Below are 18,672 nucleotides of genomic sequence, written 5' to 3'. Positions count from 1 at the left end.
TGAATATTAATTTCGGACGAGATGTTGGATTCTGACTGAATGTAAAAATTGAAAAAAATGCGCCAGATAGAATAAAACATTTTGTCTGAAGTTTAAAAAAAATCGAAAAAACACGTGAGACAGAATGAAACGTTCCATCCGAAAAAAAACCGAATTTTTTTTAAAAAACACACGAGATGGAATCCAACATCCCGTCCGAAGTTCACAACGAAGTTCAACTACTATTTCGGTTGAAGGTTTCACCATCATTTTGACTTGGGAAAATAGTCACCTTGATATTTACCTTTGCATTGGGCAAAGGTTTTAAACCACAAAGAGGTGAATATTGTCACATTCCCACCATATCCACCTGCACTGGGAATGCTCTTAACAGCACTCTTATTTCTTGAAGTATCCAAGTACTGGTGCCAATTTTTTAAAGTAGGGCCTGCACTGCTGTAGTATATTATTTATGAATTGAATTGGAATAAGAAGGTGATAAGAGTGGTTTGCTCTTTGGGGTAGGGTTTTTTCCTTTGATATGGAGAAGGGGGGGAATGTTATTGTGCTGCTACTTGCTGGACATCAGGAACTGATTTTGATATTCAACAACATATAATTCATGTCACAAAGTCTAAGAATCCACTGAAAAACGCACAAACAAGTGTTTATTGTCCAGTGTCCACCATGGCAAAATCCCTTATCTTTAGTTCGTTACAATGCTTTGGAAGGATTAATCACTGAAATTACATAATGTGAACTATATTATTAACATGTAACAACAGCTTTAAGCAAAATGCAACAACTGAAAATAAAAATAAAGTGAAGTATTATAGCATGAAAACCATGAACTTGGTGAAGGCGACTTCTCTTATCGCTTGATCCGAGCATGACGAGTTCAAGTTTTCAGTCGACTTTGGAAATAAAAAGAAATTCCTTGATCCCAAATTTATCAATTTCTCCTTGCGATCCAAACCTATATAAATATATATATATATACACCAAAATTAACCGCATTCAGACACAGTATAAAAAATCTTTACCCAAGAAAATAAACAATAAACAATTGGTTTTGAATAAAAAGAATCTCGGAAATCAAGAATCGTACTTTCTAAAGTGAACTGAGAATAGTGAAGTTCGAAACAACGAGCATCAGTTATATTCAACAGCGGTCTTCTTTTTTCCTTTACGTAAATTTCCAAAACCACTCTTATCAAATCTTCCACTTTCTTTTCCGGCGATATCACAACTTGAACCGCTCCTAAGCTTCTTTGTATCGTTACATTCAGCAATAGTTTCGTTAGTTTCTTTGTATTGGTGTTTTCTTGCATTCTTGAACTTCCAGCCAACCCAAAAACTCTGTCAAACTTTTCGGCCTTTGGGGTACGTCAGAATTTCCCGATACTGCATTCTTTGTTGTGTCAGGTACTTGGGTAAGTTCTGGACGAGACGCCATGCCAGATGTTATAGTTTTTAAGACAAGAGAAAAATGCTGAGGAGAGATGAAAAAAATGGAAACATTCGTACGTATTAGAGAGGGAGAGAAAAATATAAGGAAGGTTCCTGGAAAGGAGGGGGGTGGGTTGTTTTGGGCGTGGGCTGTCTGATTAATTACCACCAAATTATAGTCGTTATCGAAGTTGCCAGATTTAGAGAGTTGTATAGGGCCAAATTTATCCTGAAAACGAAGTGATTAAAATGTGATTGTGGCTTCTTGGAATACTTTTAGGAAATAGAAAACTACTAGCCACCGAACCAGTGACCAAATGCTGAAGTGGACCATGTATGCAATTGGAAATGAATCCTGGGAGATACCTAAAATCCTGATACTAAATAATATAAAAATAAAAGAATTTTTGAGTTTTTGATTTTTTGGCATATAATCTATTGAGTTTCTCAAATGATTGCATATAAAATAAAAATAAAATAAGGTCACTTTTGGTTTTGTGGCATCATAATCTATTGAATTGATAACTTTCTGACCATATCACACAATTGTTATACGATCCACTTTTCTGCTGCAACCCCAAATAAATGTAGTATCAACGTATGTAAAAACGCATCTTTGGTGGCATAAACAATTTTCGAATCCGCCTGCAGTGTTTTTAGAGGTTTTTTTGACTTAACCCCCACAAATAGACTTCTTTTTGAGATAATTTCCTATTTTGGAAATCAATACTGATTGTCTCCCATTTCAGAGTTAATTTTCCATATTGACAATTTTGCCTTTATGTCAAATTTGTAAAAACCTCTCATTTTTAACATACGTCTTCGAAAAGTTCGAAAAAAAAAAAAAAAAAAATGAAAACTCAAAAAATCCAGAAAATTAAAAAAAAAATAACAAAAACTCGAAAACAAATTAAAAAATATTCGATGAAAGGAAAATTCAAAAACAAATCGGAAAAAAATTCGGCAAAATAAAATAACATCGAAAAAATGCATAAAAATTTGAAAAAAAATAATAAAACAACTTAAAAATAGGAAAACAAATGAATTTTATTATTTTTTCAAAATTTTTGAGTTGTTTTATTATTTTTTTTAAATTTTTATGCATTTTTTGAATTTTATTTTAAATTTTTTTTGAATTTTTTCCCGATTTGTTTTTTCAATTTTTGGAAATTTTTGGGTTTTTTTTTTTTTTTTAAATTTTCCTTTTATTGCATATTTTTTAATTTGTTTTCGAGTTTTTATTATTTTTTTCATTTTTTTTTTTCAATTTTTAGGATTTTTTTTGAGTTTTCAGATTTTTATTTTTATTTTTTTAAAAATTTTCAAAGACGTATGTTAAAAATGGGGGGCAATTAGTAATGATTTCCAAAATGGGGGGTTATCTCAAAAAATGGTCTATTTGAGAGGGGGGTTAAGTAAAAAAACCCGTATTTTTAAAACGAGGTAGTTCTGGTTCTAACTTTGTTTTTTGATAAGTAGACTTTATTGAGGCAATTGTTGCCTGGCAAATCACCTTAGTTCTGGTTCTAACTGAAACTAATTGCCTGGCATACCAGCGAAAATGAGAGGCAATTGTCTAAGCTTGCATAATTGGTTCCATCACCTTCTGGTAACATTGTGTATGACATGAAACTACAGAAAGTTATGATTTGCCTTCTGCAGTCTTCATTGCTTTAGTTGTATAGTCTTCACCTTCCACATGCCTGTATATATTTCAAGTCTGAACCGTCCCTCTGGATCAAAGAATGTGGAACACTCTTAGCTTCTTCTGTGTCAGAAAGTTCCCTCTGAAGCCCATCCCTTCTTCTCTAACTCTAAGCGCAGGGCCTGACACAATTTAAAAGACGTGCTAACAATTATAAATTTTAAACCACGGTACAGGAAAGAATCAAGAAATACCAAGGACGAGGAGTTACAGCTGTAAAAGGCTGAGATGCAACAAGCTATCATTCTGAAAAGACAGTTTTTATGGATTTTCAAGACAACAAGATTTGAATGACCCACTTTTTATCTTCAGGAAGAAGTATATACTTGTCTTTGAAGAAGAAGCTTGATGCTTCTCTTAAATGAGTAGCTCCTTAGCATTTCTTGAAAGAACCAATTTGCAATTTACTCTACTACAAGGGAGAGGTTAAAGTTGTATATATCACCTTAATTCTCTTTCTGTTAACATCGAAATCAAAATTCCCCAATCGGGATGCAGATCGATACTCAACAATTGGTTTCTTTCCAGGTGGGAACCAAAACTCAACATCATCAACAAACTATCATAGACAAGAAAAGAATATTAGCATATGTGCCAACATCCGAATTCAAAGTAAATTGACTCACATATTCAAAAGAAATAACTGTGAATACTGTGGCTTTATGGAGATTATTTGGTGATAAAACATATATAAATACTCACTCCCAAGATGGGGCTTTCATATTCTACTCGTATATAATCATCTTTTTTCTCCAGTATCCGTGGTGTAAACTTGTCTGGTTTTGTTGATTTTATCTGCAAAAAGAAAAGATCAAGGTCAAACTTAGAGTTAAACCAGACCAAGTTTGGAAGCCTGGTGTTAACTTAACCCGGTAAGACAGTTTCTTAGGCCAAGTTCCATGAAGACTAAAGAGCAATGTAAGGATCACCAGTAAGAGTATTATAAGCTCACCTGCAAGAAGTCACCTAGGAGGCTAGGAACATATAGAAATAGTTCAAATTGTGTGTCTAGACCAATACGAAGTTTTCGATCTTACTGAACTAGGTCTTCAACTTGATGGTGGAAATGAACAACATAGGGACACTCCGCCAGTTGTAGGCGATGTAAGGATTGCTACGTAGAATAAGTTTTCATTTGATTGATAATCATATGGAGGGCCCCTTTGACTTAGTCTACCAAATAGAAGATGATAGAGGGCAACTATCGTTACATTGCACAAGACGGTGCCATCTCACTTCGAGTTCCTTCCTTCTTAGTCAAATCTGATGATAGGAATCAAGACCTAAGTAAAAATAAAAAATAATAAGCATGGAGTTTTACGTGAGGTCATAAGATCTAATTGACCTTTCACAGCCCCTAACCCCAGTTTTTTACTAATAAACGTGAACATTCTCTGAAGCTCTTCCATATTTGGCGACGGAGGTATCAAAGCTTTGATTCTTTCTCTACGATCAACCATCCATGCCCACACAAATTTAAAGTGAAATCCTAGGTTTTACTCATATGGACCCTAAAACGGATAGATGAGCTGGTACTCCTGGTAGCGAGTCCACTCATCATTCCCTACTTTTAATCATTTGAGTCCAATATGTTAACAAGTAAATGTTTTAAATCAGGTTACAAATATCATTTTCAAAGTACTTGAAGTAGAATTATACCGCTTGAAGAAGCTCGTCCATTGCTTCTTCTTTACTCACAGGCTTCTTCTTACCCCTCCCATCTTCGGGGTTATAATTCCTACAGAAAGCATAAGACCAAGAAGAATCTCAGAAGGAGGTGAAATGGTTAGTTTAACAGTTCCTTACATAACCATTTGCCAAAGTTCCTATTGGAGAGTTTGGATGTTGGTGGACCCACACTACTTCAGTAAGTTCGACTGAAGATCTCCTGCTGTTAAATTGTGACATTTTCCCCCATCAATGAACTTATAGTAGGTCTGTAACAAGTTACCAATTGATTCTTTTAAAAGCTACTGATAATCTCCAACCGGTATCCCATTTCATTATTTACAAATCCTGTTACATAACAATGTCCTGCTTTTCCATTACATCGTGTTTTGAGCGTCCTGCATATTATTATTAATAGTAACATACCACTTTCATTAGTGAACAAGGAGGTATTCTGCCTACATTTGTCTTTTCAAATCACAAGAAAAAAAATGTCAGAGTCTATACTGTCCAAAGGGGTAGCAGAACATCAATGAGACCATGCAGCTAGATAAGGGGTCATCATATTTGACGTAACCTGGAAAAGGAGTTTGCCACTTAGACAGACTGGGTTTACCACGATGATTACAACAAAAATGTTCGGAACTTGCCCGTAGTCATGAATGAATTGGTCTATTGGACTTTAATTCATAAGATCACACCTAGGAGCTCCTTCAAATCCTTAGTTTATAAAACCGTGTTCAAGGAGTAGGCGAAACATTAAAGCATGCCTCAGTTATTGAAATGCTAATGAACTCAATCACATTTTCATGTATTTAAGTAACCCACATTGAATCGATTAATATCAAGCTCTAACACAGAAATAACGAGTGAAAGAAAAAAGAGATGAATTACCAAGGGGGAGCATAGTGAATCTTATCACTAACATCTTCAGAAGTTGAAATACAGTTTTTAGTTGCAGGACAAAGTGCTAGTGCTTGAAGATTCTTTTGTACTCCAAGGTAACCAGGCTTTTTTCCACTATCAACAACCATAACAAACTCATTAATGATGAATGCCCCAAACACCTTTTCAACAAATACCCAAATGTCAAAAACAACAGAAAAAGTGTACCTGAAGTTAAAGATAGCTCCAAGAACTGCAAGTTCACTACACTTTAAGATCAATTCTCTCCGACCCATTTGTGCATTTGATTCTTTACTCTGCGCAGAGGCGATGATACGAGGAACGAAGAGAGATACATTACTACTGTTGGAAGTACAGTTATAGAGAGAATGAGTAGTTGATATTGCTGCGGAGAATGCCATTGAAGCCATGCGTGAAACTCTCTCTCTCTGTTGAGCAGTTTAGGTAATAAAAGAGTACAAGTCCAAAGAGTCAAATGAGATTCTCTGTGAAACGTGTCTCACGTGTAATTGTGGCTGAAAATATAACAACAGAGAAAGGATTCGGGTTTCCAGTAACCGGTTACTGGGATCAAATCCCAGCAACCGTTACCAGTCACCGTTGATTTAGATCCGAGATCCGTGTGTGTGCACCGAGATCTGTGTGGGTGTGCCGAGATCCGTAACGAGACAATCCAACGGCAACTTGTAATGGTTGCTGGGATTTGATCCCAGTAACCGGTTACTGTGTAGCCGGACTCGACTAACCATCCGAATAGATTAAGACGTGTGATTAACCAAGCTTGGTTACTGTTATAGTATTGGCTGCTACTCTGCTAGTCATATGCATCTTAGTTTGATGAAATTATCACAGGAACAATTTACAGTACATAAGAGAGAGAATATAGATATCCCTGTAGTCTAATAAGTCACTGACTCGCTGTTAATGTTTTAAAAGTATACACCAATTCGATCCTCTAAGAGATGCAGAAAGGTTTCAAGTATCTTTTCTAATACTTTCCCCGTAGACGTCCCACATGAAAATTGGTACTCAATCTCTTGTGCCTTAGATGTAAGGCAGTTACTTTGTAACGGAGCAGTCATTCCGGGCCTCTGGGGCACTATGTGCTGGTTACAGTCATACAGTGTGGGGGTGTTGTGGGGATTCTGAATATACTAAATAAAAAGTTTTTAACATTTAGCATCTGCACTTTATATGTTCATACTAAAACTCAAGGCAGGATCAAGAATTTCGTATCATATCCAGCTCATTGTTAAAACATTCAAGCCTTAAAAAGCTATACTAAAATTCAATCCTTCGAAATGGAGTTAACATATAAAAAAAAAACACCTAAAACTAAACTGTGTTCCCAGTTTGGAGAGAAGAAAAATTCCCAGGTGAATGCTGAATATTATGGTGCCCTGAAGCTCTGAAACTACTACTCTTCACCAGTTCAGATAATCTGTGCCGAAAATAACATTTATACTTGTATAAACAAGATATAGTATAACGCACTCCAGCAAACACTAACGAACATTCACCAACTCAACATCAAACAAAAGCCACGCATTTGGTGGTATTGCAGGAGGTGATCCCTGCGATCCGTATCTGCATCACGGAGAGGATGGATATTTAGTGTCGAGCTATATGAACAAATATAACAAGAAGAAAAACTAAAAAAGTCAGATAAATACATACCCCATTGATGGTGGAATTGTCAACCTTCTCTTGTCACCAATCCGCATACCTGAGGATGAGAGTTCAAAATATTAAAACAGCTTCTTCATAGAAAAAAGAAACCAATAACAAGTTTGTTTAAATAGTCAACAAGAATTAGTACCATTAACACCAACATCCCACCCCTTAATAACTTGTCCCACACCTGCAAAAAGAAAATCAGATTTTAGAATCACTCAAAGACCAACAGGAAATTAAAAATATAGGATAACATTAAGAAACGCACTAGCTAACCAAAAAAGTGAATCAGTACCTAGACGGAACTTGAATGGTACTCTCCCTACGTTAGAATCGAAAATTTTGTCATTTTTCTTCAACTTCCCGATATAATGAACATATACCTGAAACCAACAAATGACAACATCACTTAAATGTTTATTAACCAATTTCTTCATAACCATAGCAACATGTAGCACTGGCTAAAAGCCTAGAACATAATACTAAACCCATTAAGTATGGAAGTAGCTACCGTCTTTCCAGGAGACGCTTTTTTCCCATCTGGTTTGCCCATTTTTATCTCCTCAACAACTAGGCCGTTGGGGTAATTCCTTGCTTGTGTTGCCTTCAGTTCTGCTTTCTTATCCTCAATTTCCACTACAGACCCTTTATTAGCTTCGTCTGCAGTTGCACTTTTGTCACTCTCTGGTGTCTTATTCTTCTTATTCTTCTTCTTCTTCTTTTTCTTTTTTCCAGTAGTAGTATCTTCATCAGAAACTCCATTGCCATGAGATTTCAAATTCCTGTGAAAACAAAGAAAGAAAACCACATGGTGATATATATTACTTTCAGTTATGACTTGTTCAATAGAGACCAATCAAAACAGAGACCACTAACATTCTAACATCAAAAGAAAGAAAGGGCAAAGGTGGCAGAAGTAGCAATATGGCGTCCCCAGTTATCAGAATTCAAGTCAAGGTGACAGTATTTTTATTCTTTTAATAGTATATAAGAAGGCTTCCAGAGCAATAAAACCAGACTATATTATGGTCAATTAATCTCTTAAAATTCCGAAACTTTCCTTTTTCTCTTGAAAGGAAACATTTGAAACAGATAAAGATGAGGAAAACTAAAGTGCATAAGATGCTAAATAAGATTCTCACTTGTTGTTGGATGCTTTGTCATCTGCTTCATGACAGACAGGCACCCTCTTGATAACATCAGTATTTCCTTCCTCAGTCTGAGCATTATCTTCTTTCTGGTCATCATTTATGCTATCGTCCCTATCTCCGCCACTTTTCCCTTCTTTAGTTCTTTCTTTCTTTTTCTTCTTCTTTGGCTTTTCAAAATTTTCTTGTCCAGCCTCCAAAGAATCCACAGCAGAATCATTTCGATTTTCTGTTCCTCTGCTTGTATTTATAGATTAAAAGTGGCACATGTGAGACAAAAGCTTCACAAATACATGCATTTTTAAGCTACTCATAATTAGGAAATTGAGACAAACTGCCTTTAAAAGAGCTCCATTTAATTTGCCAGAGGAATTATTCACCATTAAAAATTTTGTTCACAGGGCAGTATTTTAGAAGAACAACAGTATAAAGCAACTGCTATTTTTGTTTAACTGAACACATGGAAACAGCATCCCCCATAACGCAATTTATGATAACAATTAATGTGGGATTCTTATAATGGCCATTTAGGTATATAGCCGAACTTTAAAGATAGCTACTAGCCTACAAGCTCAAGAGCGACTACTTGAGCTTTTAGAATACCATGATTCTAAAACTCTTTTATGAACTTGCTTAAGATTTTCCTCGCAAGTGTCATAAGCCTAAATACTCACATCGAGCAGTATTATCAAGTACCCCCACCTTCCCAATCATTTTGAGAGAATTTTATTCCAGAAAATAAAAGAAGCAACCAGTTCGATTCGAAATAAAACTTGAGCAGATCCATACCTCTCTGTCTTGCTCTCCTGAATGTCTTCGATTTTCCTTTTCATTCCTGTGACTCGATCACCACCATCTTCAGCTTTCTTCTTCTTCTTCCCTTTGCTTACTTTCTTGTCAGACTTCTTCTGTGCTTCACCACTTTCATTGTCAGTCTTGGACAGAGAATATTTTGGCAAACCATCTTCATCCTCACTCTCTGTATCAATGCTGCTAGTGCCACCATTAACAATAATTTGCTTCCTATCATCACCATCAACATATTTCTCATCGTCCAATATCTCCTCAATTACAACTACAAAAAAAAAAACAGAAATCAAACGTTAATACACAGTACTCCCAATAAGAAGACAACGTACTTAAAAGGAAAAACATCAATCCACATGCTGTTCACAGATCAGACGCAGTCGGGGATACTCAAAATGACAATGGAACAGTTTATCTTCCAACTATGCAGGCAACGCCTTAAAGAAATATTCCAAGACTATCTAGTTTTGAGCCTAACAATACATTTTAGATTGTACTATGTTGCCTACACATACAAATTTAAGATACATTTTTACTTATCAACTCCATTCCTGAAGTGTACAAATTTCAAATGCAAGATACTACGAGAAAATGTTTCTTCATGAGCCAAAAGTGGATGTTTCAACATTTTTTAACATATCAATTATTAGATACATTTAAGAGCTTACGTTATAATTGGGCACTCCAACAACTTATAGTGGAACTAAACAAACAAGAAGTCATTGAACTTACTGATACCAACCAATTTTCCTTTTTTTCGTATGGGAGGAACATAGTGTATCAATAATTAATAGCAAACTCGCCCTCAAGAAATTGATAATGTACTATTATTACTGGGGCTTGTATATTCAAGTTAACAATCCAAATGAATGAATGAAATACACTTGATCAAAAAAATATATGAAAGAAATGAACAAGACAACAAAAATACCTCCACTTTTAGTCCTTGTCGATGGGATTAAATCAAAACCATCATCAATATCATTAATGAAGTCATCATCATACTCATCATCCATGTCGTAATCAGTAGATTCTTCACTCTCACTCTCACCAACATCCTCTCCATAAGAGTCACTACAACAAAAACAAAACCCAGACACGGTAAGACTATCCTACAAATAACACCACAAGCAAAAACAATAATTCATACTACTCGCCAATGTATACCTTTCGTCATCATTTTCATTGAAATTGGCAGGTTTATCGAGATAATAACCAGTAAGGTGAACGCTTCTTGGGCCAATAACAGAGAAAGTGACAACATCCACCTCCTCAAACTCGAAATCCAAGGGGCACGATTCAGTCTTATCCGGTAACAATGAACATAAGAGAACCGGACTATTATAACCTACAATACATTGAACTAAACTCTTTTTCGACGACGTGCCATTGCCCAATGTAGCCTACACACCACATCACAATACAACATTCTTAAAACCCACTACATAATAATAATAATAATAATAATAAAATGATGGGCATATGGAATATTATTATTACCTGAGATATATGAAGTCGCCCTCGGGTTTCATCGAATAGGTGATTATATGGTGTTTCTGGTTTTATTTCAACACCTAATAAAATAGACAATAACAGTAACATAAGCAAACATGGAGTAAAAAAATAAACATGTAAGTTTGAGATTGAGAGAAGAGGCCTAACCCCAAAAGGCCATTTTTTGGGTAGAGAAGTTGAGATGGCCTAATGCTTCGATTGAAGGTGCGGCTTGTTCTTAAAACCCTACTGTGGGCTTGGTGGCGTTCAAAAAGCTTAAACCCTGAAAAGGCTATCCACGTGTTTTTGGCTAGCTGTATCAGCGTGTTTTGCACCGAGAATAAGTTTAGTGCTTAACCTAAAGGTTCCAATTTGACAAATTTCGGTATTTTGAATGGTTCAGTACTTAGTTTGTCCGAATTTCATAAATTTCGGTTCTCCACTACTCGGTCATTCGGCACAAAAGCCGGATGTCGTACACAGAGACAGTAAATTATTAGTCGTGATTGTACACGACATTTGTTCTGATGGCTCTTGATTAAGTAAGAAAAGCGCAGACTTACGCATTGAACTTGATGCTAAGCAACTTCACACCTTAAGTTTTTTCTAGAATCACTACACCATGACTGATTATATTACATTCTTTAATCTTGTTTACTTTCAATACACCAGGCCTGATTAAATTTGTGTTTTACATTGAGGAGAGTGATAAGATGTTACAAACGAGAGAATCATAAAGAATTGAATATTATTAATGCTTTTTTTTCCATCTTTTACATTAATAAAAACTTAATAGGTAGCTTGTTGATAAGTTTTTGATATTTTATGGAGAGGATAGAACATTATAACTAATTTGTTAATAGGGAGACTAAAAAATCGTGTCCCTATATTATTTACATCCATATCCCATGAACAAAATAACAAATTTATACTTGCTTGGGAAACATTTAGTTTGTCGAGGTAGATTGAACATTTGGTAAAAATGCCAAATACTTGCAGCCAAGCCAAATTGAAATTAGGTTTAACCTTTGGTTTGGTATATACATACAACGACTTAATATAAAATGAACCTTTGGTACTGACGCGCTGAACCACAGGTCCCGTTCCATCCGTGCAGACTTAAGACACGTTGATCGGATACACAGGGAGTAATTTTGACTAATTTTGCACACTAGTAATTAGCTGATAGTTATCGATATTTCAGAATCCGATATATCGAACAATATAATAATAATTGATATTCAAACAAGTCCACTCTCACAGTGCAAACCGAAAAAGAAACATTTCATCTTGTCTGAATCTCTTGATCACTTCTTCTCTAATGGACACCTCGTATTCTTCGTCTTCAAAGCTCGTGTTATACTCTTTCTGGCAAAGTTCGTGTGCATGGCGTGTTCGCTTCGCTTTAAACCTCAAAGGTACTGTATATACTATCTAAAATATATTGTTCCTAGTGTTTTTTATTATTTGATCAATGAATTATTATATCAGTTTGGATGTTATATATATATATATAGGACTTGCTTATGAGTATAAAGCAGTTGATCTTTACAAAGGAGAACAATTTAGTCCAGGTGAAGTTAAATCACCTTCTTTAATTAATCATGTTCTAATAATTAGCTTGCTATATATAGCTTTAGTTTAATTATGTCTAGTTTGAAATCACAGAATTCGAGAGTTTGAATCCTTTACACTTCGTTCCAGTCTTAGTTGACGGCGATTTAATCCTGTCGGATTCATTTGCCATCTTGCTGGTTAGTTTTTCGATAACATAAATGGTTGGAAACAATATTAGCTGTATTTTGCAATAGCTTTCTAGTTGTTTTTTTTTTTTTTTTTGTTTTATTGTGACAGTATTTGGAAGATAAGTATCCCCAACGCGCTCTTTTGCCTGTTGATATTAAGCAAAAAGCTTTCAATCTCCAGGTAGGGGGTTCTAAAGTGTATTGTTTCATTGCTCTTAGAATCCTTTTCTGAGAAACCGTTTTTAAGGTGTAACTATATGATTGCAATATCAATAGCTACATGCTCATTTTTTTTTTTTCAATACATATATATTTATAACCAGAGCTGATTTGGTAAATTCCCAACGACATTTGTAACGAGAACTGATTCAATATTTCATTGTTGGCAATAAATTGCACAATTGCAAAGTTAGACCCTGAGCTGTGGGCATTTGAATGACACAAATTACAAGCTATAGGGAGGGTCCATTTGTTATGTTGAGGAGGTTGGAAGGATGTATTGCATCATGCCATCATTTCCATACTTATTGCATAGTTAGCATGTAAGCATCATGCGAGCCAAGCTGAGATTAATATTCTTTTACAGGTTGCAAGTATTGTCGCTAGTAGCATACAACCCCTTCATCTGTTGGGCAGGCTGGTGTGTATTACTTCAATTTAATCGATTCTCAATCTTACAACTTCTTTATTGATGGTTTCAAACTTTCAATAGTAAATCTTAACTGCATAGACCTTTCACATCTCTGCAGAAGTCCATCGAGGAAAAAGTTGGTCCAGCAGAGCAACGACTATTGCTTCAAATTCATATGAAGAAAGGTTTCGTTGGTAATATGCTTTCTTCCACATCATGTTCTATCGCATTAACAATTGATCGGGGAAAAAAAGGTCTATCTCATCAAAAAGAAATAATGATTAATATTGTGTTCATAACTCGCATGTGCACATGGCATATGTAAGGACTAAGGAGCTAGCTTCATCTAGTTTGGATGCAGAAAGAAGGTCTACCAGCCATTATCTGCATTCAACAGCCTTTTTGTGGCTCATTTTGAATTTAAATTCGAGTCTAAATGTAGTATACTGCACTTGCTGTCGTGGCTGAACCAAACTTCTGTACCAACTATCCCACTCTGACTCTATGAAATAATGGCTTAGGGGAAACAAATTTTTCTTTAGATTTGTCGGACTTGTGGCAAACCTGAACCATTCTAGGTGCAGTGTGCTTGAACCATTGGATGTGCAGTCTGCACAATGAAGATTTTTCTTCCAAAGATTAAGTTGACATGATGTCCAGTAAAAATAATCTCACCATTTGAAATTTATGATGAAGTGGGCTATTAAGTTACTGAATTGAATTATATTCACAAGTCTATTAATCTTTGTGCAGCTCTGGAGAAGTTACTGAGGGAATGTTCTGGCAGATACGCTATTGGAGACGAGATATGTTTGGTATGTTTCTCATTCTCTGCTCTTGTTTATAATACTTTTATGCTGTGCTTTGTTGTGTTTCTTGATATTGTAAATTAGTCAGTAGATACTACCAAGGGTTTTTATATGCAGGCTGATGTCTTTTTGGCCCCACAAATCAGTGCAGCCGCTGCAAGGTTCAACATTGATATGGTGAATCTGTGTGTGTGTGTGTGTACTTGCTTTATCATTAGTTCTTCAATAATCACATTCGTTTGTGTTGTGTTTGTGCAGTCTGAGTTCCCTACCCTGAGTAAGGTCCATGAAGCATATAAGGTTCTACCAGCATTTCAAGCGTCTTTGCCCCAACAACAACCTGATGCTGTGGTGTAGTGGGTCTGTTTTACAGTCATTTATGTAACTCCATACAACTCTATTTTGTAGTGCCAATAAAAAACATAAAAAATGGTCGCCATTTAACCTATCGAAGGTTTGATATGTATAACAGTTGTTTTGTACAATTAGTTATTCCATTAGCTTCCTGTCTGCTTTATTTGACTTAATTTAACCAAGGGTATAAAGTATTGCCTAAGTACTGTAATAGGTTCCAAAATAACGTTTTGATCTCAGCAGAAGTTCCACTCTCCCAAAATTTATGGAACCAAGGATCATTCAACGTTCCGAATATTCTAGTCATGGTGAATTGGTGACCATGGAGACCACTATATTGTCGGCTCTGTTCTACTGGGTATAGCCTAACCAAATATAGCATCAGTTGATTTGCAATGATATAAATACAAAATAGGTAATTAGGTATTGCAGTGAATTAAAATTGTAAACTATGAGAGAATACTTTCAGATTCGCATTGCAAAAGCAGAGGCAATTTACTTAATATTTTTTTTTCTATTTTATTATTTGTTGAGAAATTTAAATGAATTGCAGAAATACAATGCACATCCAAATATCCAACTTGTACGTGTCATCAATAAAACATATATATTTTCTGTACAAGGTTTTTGTTTTACATCTTTCTGTGTGTTATTGTTAACAGTCAAATAAGGGGGGGAAAATAAATGTATTTTATCTCAACGGCTACAAACCAAAACTTTCCAGAGATTTGACATTCTTCTGCCAATCTTACTAATCTTCCGAGAGATGAAAGTTGACATGAAAGTAAAAGGTGATGCTGGAGGAGTGCTCGATTTCACAGAAACCATCCCCGTAGTAGAAGAAAATGAATCTAGCTGTGATATGCCACCCTCATTACTGCTACGGCCACTGCAGCTCTTCCTAAGATAGAAACTTCTGCTCCCAACATCCCCAATTGTGCCCTTTTTACTGAGGCCTAACAACAAAACAGAAGTCATAATCAGTCGGAGGACTTCAATCAGCAAAGTAAAAGCTCACACGGTTGACAAAACGGTTGAACGTCATTTAAATTGAGCTTGCTCTGAACCATGGACTTAGAAAAAGGCAATAGCCAGTAGAGCTTACTTTCAAGGCTGAAGTGGGACTGATGCAGCTCAAACGAAGACACGCCATCACGGCCAATTTGAGGACTTCGTCCCTCTTCACTGTATTTGTCGACAACGAGCTTGATTGTATCTTCAACACTAGCTCCTAATTTAACCAAAGTCTTCACAGGACCTGGGCTACCCTCCACAGTTACATTCACCACTACCTTCGCGTCTTTATTATACCTCTGCATTACCATTTTCGTTCTTTAGCTTCACAGACATTAAGAAAAGAGTATAGAAAAAAAAGAACAGATCAACTATGAAGTTCCAAGGAACAGGAATGAACAATATGTTGCTGGCTGCTGTAAAGTTTACATATTCTTAGATTAGGATGGTTCTGTATGTGAGCGTTAGAGCTTATAACTGTTGATTTGTAATCACAATCGAACTACTACTCCAATGTATAATTTTCAATCCAACAACTTCCACCTTCTTATTCACATACAAAAACTGAGGGAAGGCCCTGCATATCTTTTCAAGTAACCTCTCAAAATAAATGTGAGGGGTGCGGGAGTGATCTCTGAAGTTCCACAGATAACAAGGCAAGTATTAGAATTTTGTATTACCCCAATGGATCCATGTGCGTGCCTTCTAAGCATTCTCTTCCTAGAAAACATATTCACCCGTGGGGAGAATTTAATATGACATAAATGGTAAAAGATTTACAAATCAAAGACAGCAAGAAGCAAGTACTTAAAAGAGTACACGAAAATAGTTTTAATTAATGACATCAAACTTATAAACCATGAATTCGTTCGTGATAACTAAGAAAAAATACGAAAAAAAAGAGCTAGCTGCTAGCCAAGTGAACGAGGCTCCCTCCAGGGTCTTGGGAGGGTGGGCGTTCGGGCAAGGGTACCGGGTACGGTTGCCTTTTTGCGACCTCGAAATCTAGAATCACAGATAAAAAAAAATGACTGAGACACTGAGACACACAAAAAGTAGAAGTTACCTCGGAATTTGAAGGCAATGGAGACACAGGTGCAAATATGTTAGCACAACTTTGCGTTTGTGGTACGCCATTGAATTTCGAACTGTCATCATCCCCATAAAAAACTACACCAATAGTCCAACTCAAAAGAATTGGTTCTGACTTACACCGTAGAAGATCATGTTTAATAGGCTTTAAGTGTTTCAATCTCCGAGTCGTAAAAGTTCTACGACGAAAAGATGAGATGTTGGGGTTTGGAGGTTTGACTCTATGATGGTTTCTTGAAGTTGTTTTTCTTGATCTTCTTGATGGATCACTATGTTCAGACATAGAAGAGAGAAAGATGTTTTACAGTATTGAGGTTATGGGGCAAGTAGAGTTAGGTAAGAGAAGTTATAAAGAAAGGGAGAGAATGAGGAAGTTACTTGGGAGGGAGGGAAGGGACGAGAAGACAAAAGATGAGGGCAGTTAGTGACTTTGACGTTTTGATGTGAAACGGGGTGTTAGAGGTCGTGAACTAGCCTACTTGTTTGATTTCTATTGGCGCTTTTGGTAAGAGATTTCCTTAATGACGGGGAATGCCCTTTAAATGTCGTTATTAGTTGGACTAAACCGGACAAGTTTTACTGATTTGCTGACTTGGGTTATCTATTATTCTATTTTTTAATCCACCGACTTATTTGTCTTGATTAATTTTTATACTTAGATTGGATCAACGCCGGCAAAACACCGGATCAAACATTTGACAAAAACTCCAATCTTGTAACAGTATCTCTCTCCTCAAAATTGAAAACAACTTCCTCTTTCCGAAAAAAAAGAGGTTGAGTTCCATTGTTTTGACCTGTTTGAAGAATTTATTTTCCATTTTCCAGTTTTCGCAAGAAAATTGTACTTTCTAAGAAAATGTTTTATTTTCACTCATTTTCTGCAAACCAGACGTAGCTGTTATGTAAAAACAATTAGCATTGCTTACACAAACGACAGGTAGCCTAGTTGGTTAAGGGACTTAGTTTTCAGATTTCTTGAAGACAATAACAATTCACATCTGAGCTCTTTTTGCCTCTGATTAACAAAATATTTTTTCCTAATAGCTCAAAAAACAACTAATCTCTATTAGTTTTGGGGTTTTCATAAAGGCACCACCTATTTTACCAAGTGCTGCCCAACACAAACAAAACCAAACATACTCAAAAATGCCAAAATTCCAAACAGTCACTTGAAAATTAAATAAGCACCACTTAAGAGTATATAACTTTACATAAAAGAAATTGTTGATAGGTTTTGATTTTTATGTTACGTTGAATTGAATATATGAGCCTTTTCAAACGTTAATAAATTTATAATTTTAACCATAGGATTTAGAACATGCCTAATGTGTTCTGCTTGATACAAACAAAAGTTGTTGGGCCATGAAGAACTGCCCAGGAGTTGGCAGATATATGCATTGTCACCAAGTATGGTACGGGTTTAAAACGGTGTACTTGAAAAAAACACTTAGTTCATGTTTTAAACGGAACGTCTTGCAAAAAAAAAAAAAAAAATGTGGGCATAAAAAACGGGTTTAAAACGTATAATATGTAAAAGAAACGATAAAAACCGATGATAAAGAATACGATAGATAAGGAGTTTGATTTTTATAAGAGTAGAAAAAAGAATAGGCACAGAAAAAAAAAAATAATAATACAAATGGAAAAAAATAAATAAATAGATGAAACTGATGAAAGTATCAAATTATAAATTACTCATTTAAATACTAGAAGTTTTAGATTCAGTACCAAAACACGATCCTAAATAAGATACTATCATACTACTAATTACCATCCATAATTGCATAATCAAGTACTACAAATAAGTGAATAACTTTAAAATTTCAAAATATTAATAGTCCAAAGCAAAATAGAACTGTCTCAATAAGTCAATCCAACGCCCACTCTTCAAAAAGGTAGTAAACTCCAAAACCCCTTTTTCTTTTAGATTAAAAAAAAAAAAAAAGAAGAAAAAAATAGAGAGAGTTTTAAATGGGAGATTTTTAAAATCTCGGGTTTAAAACGTTTAAAACATGATATTTTGAAAAACCCGGGTTTTAAACTAGTACAAGACGCTTTGCTAATTTAACGGGTTTTAAACGCGTTTTTTTTTTAAAAAATGCTGAATTTGGTGACAATGGATACATGGCATAACATAAACTTAGAGAAATTAAAAGATTCAAATGCAACAATTAAGCTATCAACTATTGGTCTCCAA

General features: G+C 35.4%; 4 protein-coding genes across 9 annotated transcripts; 1 reads left to right on the top strand and 3 right to left on the bottom strand.

Annotated features, from left to right (window-relative positions):
* Positions 1 to 2,888: 2,888 nt before the first annotated feature.
* On the bottom strand, positions 2,889 to 6,271 carry LOC147514076 (DUF1499 family protein). Its single transcript, XM_086597489.1, has 6 exons — positions 5,915 to 6,271; positions 5,696 to 5,821; positions 4,793 to 4,871; positions 3,836 to 3,928; positions 3,579 to 3,692; positions 2,889 to 3,255 (listed from the first exon to the last, which is right to left on the bottom strand). The coding sequence occupies exons 1-6, from the start codon at positions 6,115 to 6,117 to the stop codon at positions 3,202 to 3,204; spliced, it is 669 nt and encodes a 222-aa protein (XP_086453615.1). The 5' UTR covers positions 6,118 to 6,271; the 3' UTR covers positions 2,889 to 3,201.
* A 654-nt stretch (positions 6,272 to 6,925) lies between these two features.
* On the bottom strand, positions 6,926 to 11,486 carry LOC147514075 (peptidyl-prolyl cis-trans isomerase FKBP53-like). Its single transcript, XM_086597488.1, has 11 exons — positions 10,999 to 11,486; positions 10,837 to 10,910; positions 10,504 to 10,739; positions 10,268 to 10,410; positions 9,319 to 9,604; positions 8,524 to 8,766; positions 7,893 to 8,163; positions 7,677 to 7,764; positions 7,527 to 7,568; positions 7,385 to 7,433; positions 6,926 to 7,294 (listed from the first exon to the last, which is right to left on the bottom strand). Exons 1-11 carry the CDS (start codon positions 11,009 to 11,011, stop codon positions 7,213 to 7,215), a joined length of 1,527 nt encoding a protein of 508 aa, XP_086453614.1. The 5' UTR covers positions 11,012 to 11,486; the 3' UTR covers positions 6,926 to 7,212.
* A 595-nt stretch (positions 11,487 to 12,081) lies between these two features.
* Positions 12,082 to 14,525, top strand: LOC147514074 (glutathione S-transferase zeta class-like). 6 transcript variants are annotated; one of them, XM_086597484.1, is made up of 9 exons: positions 12,082 to 12,248; positions 12,348 to 12,404; positions 12,499 to 12,584; positions 12,685 to 12,756; positions 13,162 to 13,215; positions 13,325 to 13,460; positions 13,960 to 14,021; positions 14,133 to 14,176; positions 14,274 to 14,525. In XM_086597484.1, exons 1-9 carry the CDS (start codon positions 12,152 to 12,154, stop codon positions 14,290 to 14,292), a joined length of 627 nt encoding a protein of 208 aa, XP_086453610.1. In that variant the 5' UTR covers positions 12,082 to 12,151; the 3' UTR covers positions 14,293 to 14,525. The 6 variants fall into 6 exon arrangements, with proteins under 6 accessions (XP_086453610.1, XP_086453609.1, XP_086453613.1 ...); XM_086597487.1 differs by having other exon boundaries at positions 12,083 to 12,248; positions 13,325 to 13,400; XM_086597481.1 differs by having other exon boundaries at positions 12,083 to 12,248; positions 14,133 to 14,192.
* Positions 14,526 to 14,942: 417 nt separating this feature from the next.
* On the bottom strand, positions 14,943 to 16,883 carry LOC147514073 (PPR containing protein). The gene is made up of 3 exons (XM_086597480.1): positions 16,450 to 16,883; positions 15,475 to 15,682; positions 14,943 to 15,325 (listed from the first exon to the last, which is right to left on the bottom strand). Exons 1-3 carry the CDS (start codon positions 16,756 to 16,758, stop codon positions 15,066 to 15,068), a joined length of 777 nt encoding a protein of 258 aa, XP_086453606.1. The 5' UTR covers positions 16,759 to 16,883; the 3' UTR covers positions 14,943 to 15,065.
* Between the last annotated feature and the right edge of the window lie 1,789 nt (positions 16,884 to 18,672).

Source organism: Coptis chinensis, chromosome 3 (genome assembly GCF_015680905.1).
Source record: "Coptis chinensis isolate HL-2020 chromosome 3, ASM1568090v1, whole genome shotgun sequence".
Lineage (NCBI taxonomy): Eukaryota > Viridiplantae > Streptophyta > Magnoliopsida > Ranunculales > Ranunculaceae > Coptis > Coptis chinensis.
The sequence above is the reverse complement of the archived record's forward strand: the minus strand, read 5'-3'. Positions and strand labels throughout refer to the sequence as shown.

Coding starts and splice junctions, on each gene's coding strand:
- LOC147514076 (XM_086597489.1), bottom strand. CDS start 6,117: ATGGCTTCAATGGCATTCTCCGCAGCAATATCAACTACTCATTCTCTC. Junction 4,872..5,695: donor ATTCACTATGCTCCCCCTTG/GTAATTCATCTC, acceptor TGCTTTCTGTAG/GAATTATAACCCCGAAGATG. Junction 3,929..4,792: donor TGGACGAGCTTCTTCAAGCG/GTATAATTCTAC, acceptor TTCTTTTTGCAG/ATAAAATCAACAAAACCAGA.
- LOC147514074 (XM_086597481.1), top strand. CDS start 12,152: ATGGACACCTCGTATTCTTCGTCTTCAAAGCTCGTGTTATACTCTTTC. Junction 12,757..13,161: donor AAAAAGCTTTCAATCTCCAG/GTAGGGGGTTCT, acceptor ATTCTTTTACAG/GTTGCAAGTATTGTCGCTAG. Junction 13,461..13,959: donor AATTGATCGGGGAAAAAAAG/GTCTATCTCATC, acceptor ATCTTTGTGCAG/CTCTGGAGAAGTTACTGAGG.
- LOC147514075 (XM_086597488.1), bottom strand. Junction 8,164..8,523: donor GACAAAGCATCCAACAACAA/GTGAGAATCTTA, acceptor TTGTTTTCACAG/GAATTTGAAATCTCATGGCA. Junction 7,765..7,892: donor AAGCGTCTCCTGGAAAGACG/GTAGCTACTTCC, acceptor TGTTGGTTTCAG/GTATATGTTCATTATATCGG.
- LOC147514073 (XM_086597480.1), bottom strand. CDS start 16,758: ATGTCTGAACATAGTGATCCATCAAGAAGATCAAGAAAAACAACTTCA. Junction 15,683..16,449: donor CATTGCCTTCAAATTCCGAG/GTAACTTCTACT, acceptor ATGGTAATGCAG/AGGTATAATAAAGACGCGAA. Junction 15,326..15,474: donor GTCCCACTTCAGCCTTGAAA/GTAAGCTCTACT, acceptor TTTTGTTGTTAG/GCCTCAGTAAAAAGGGCACA.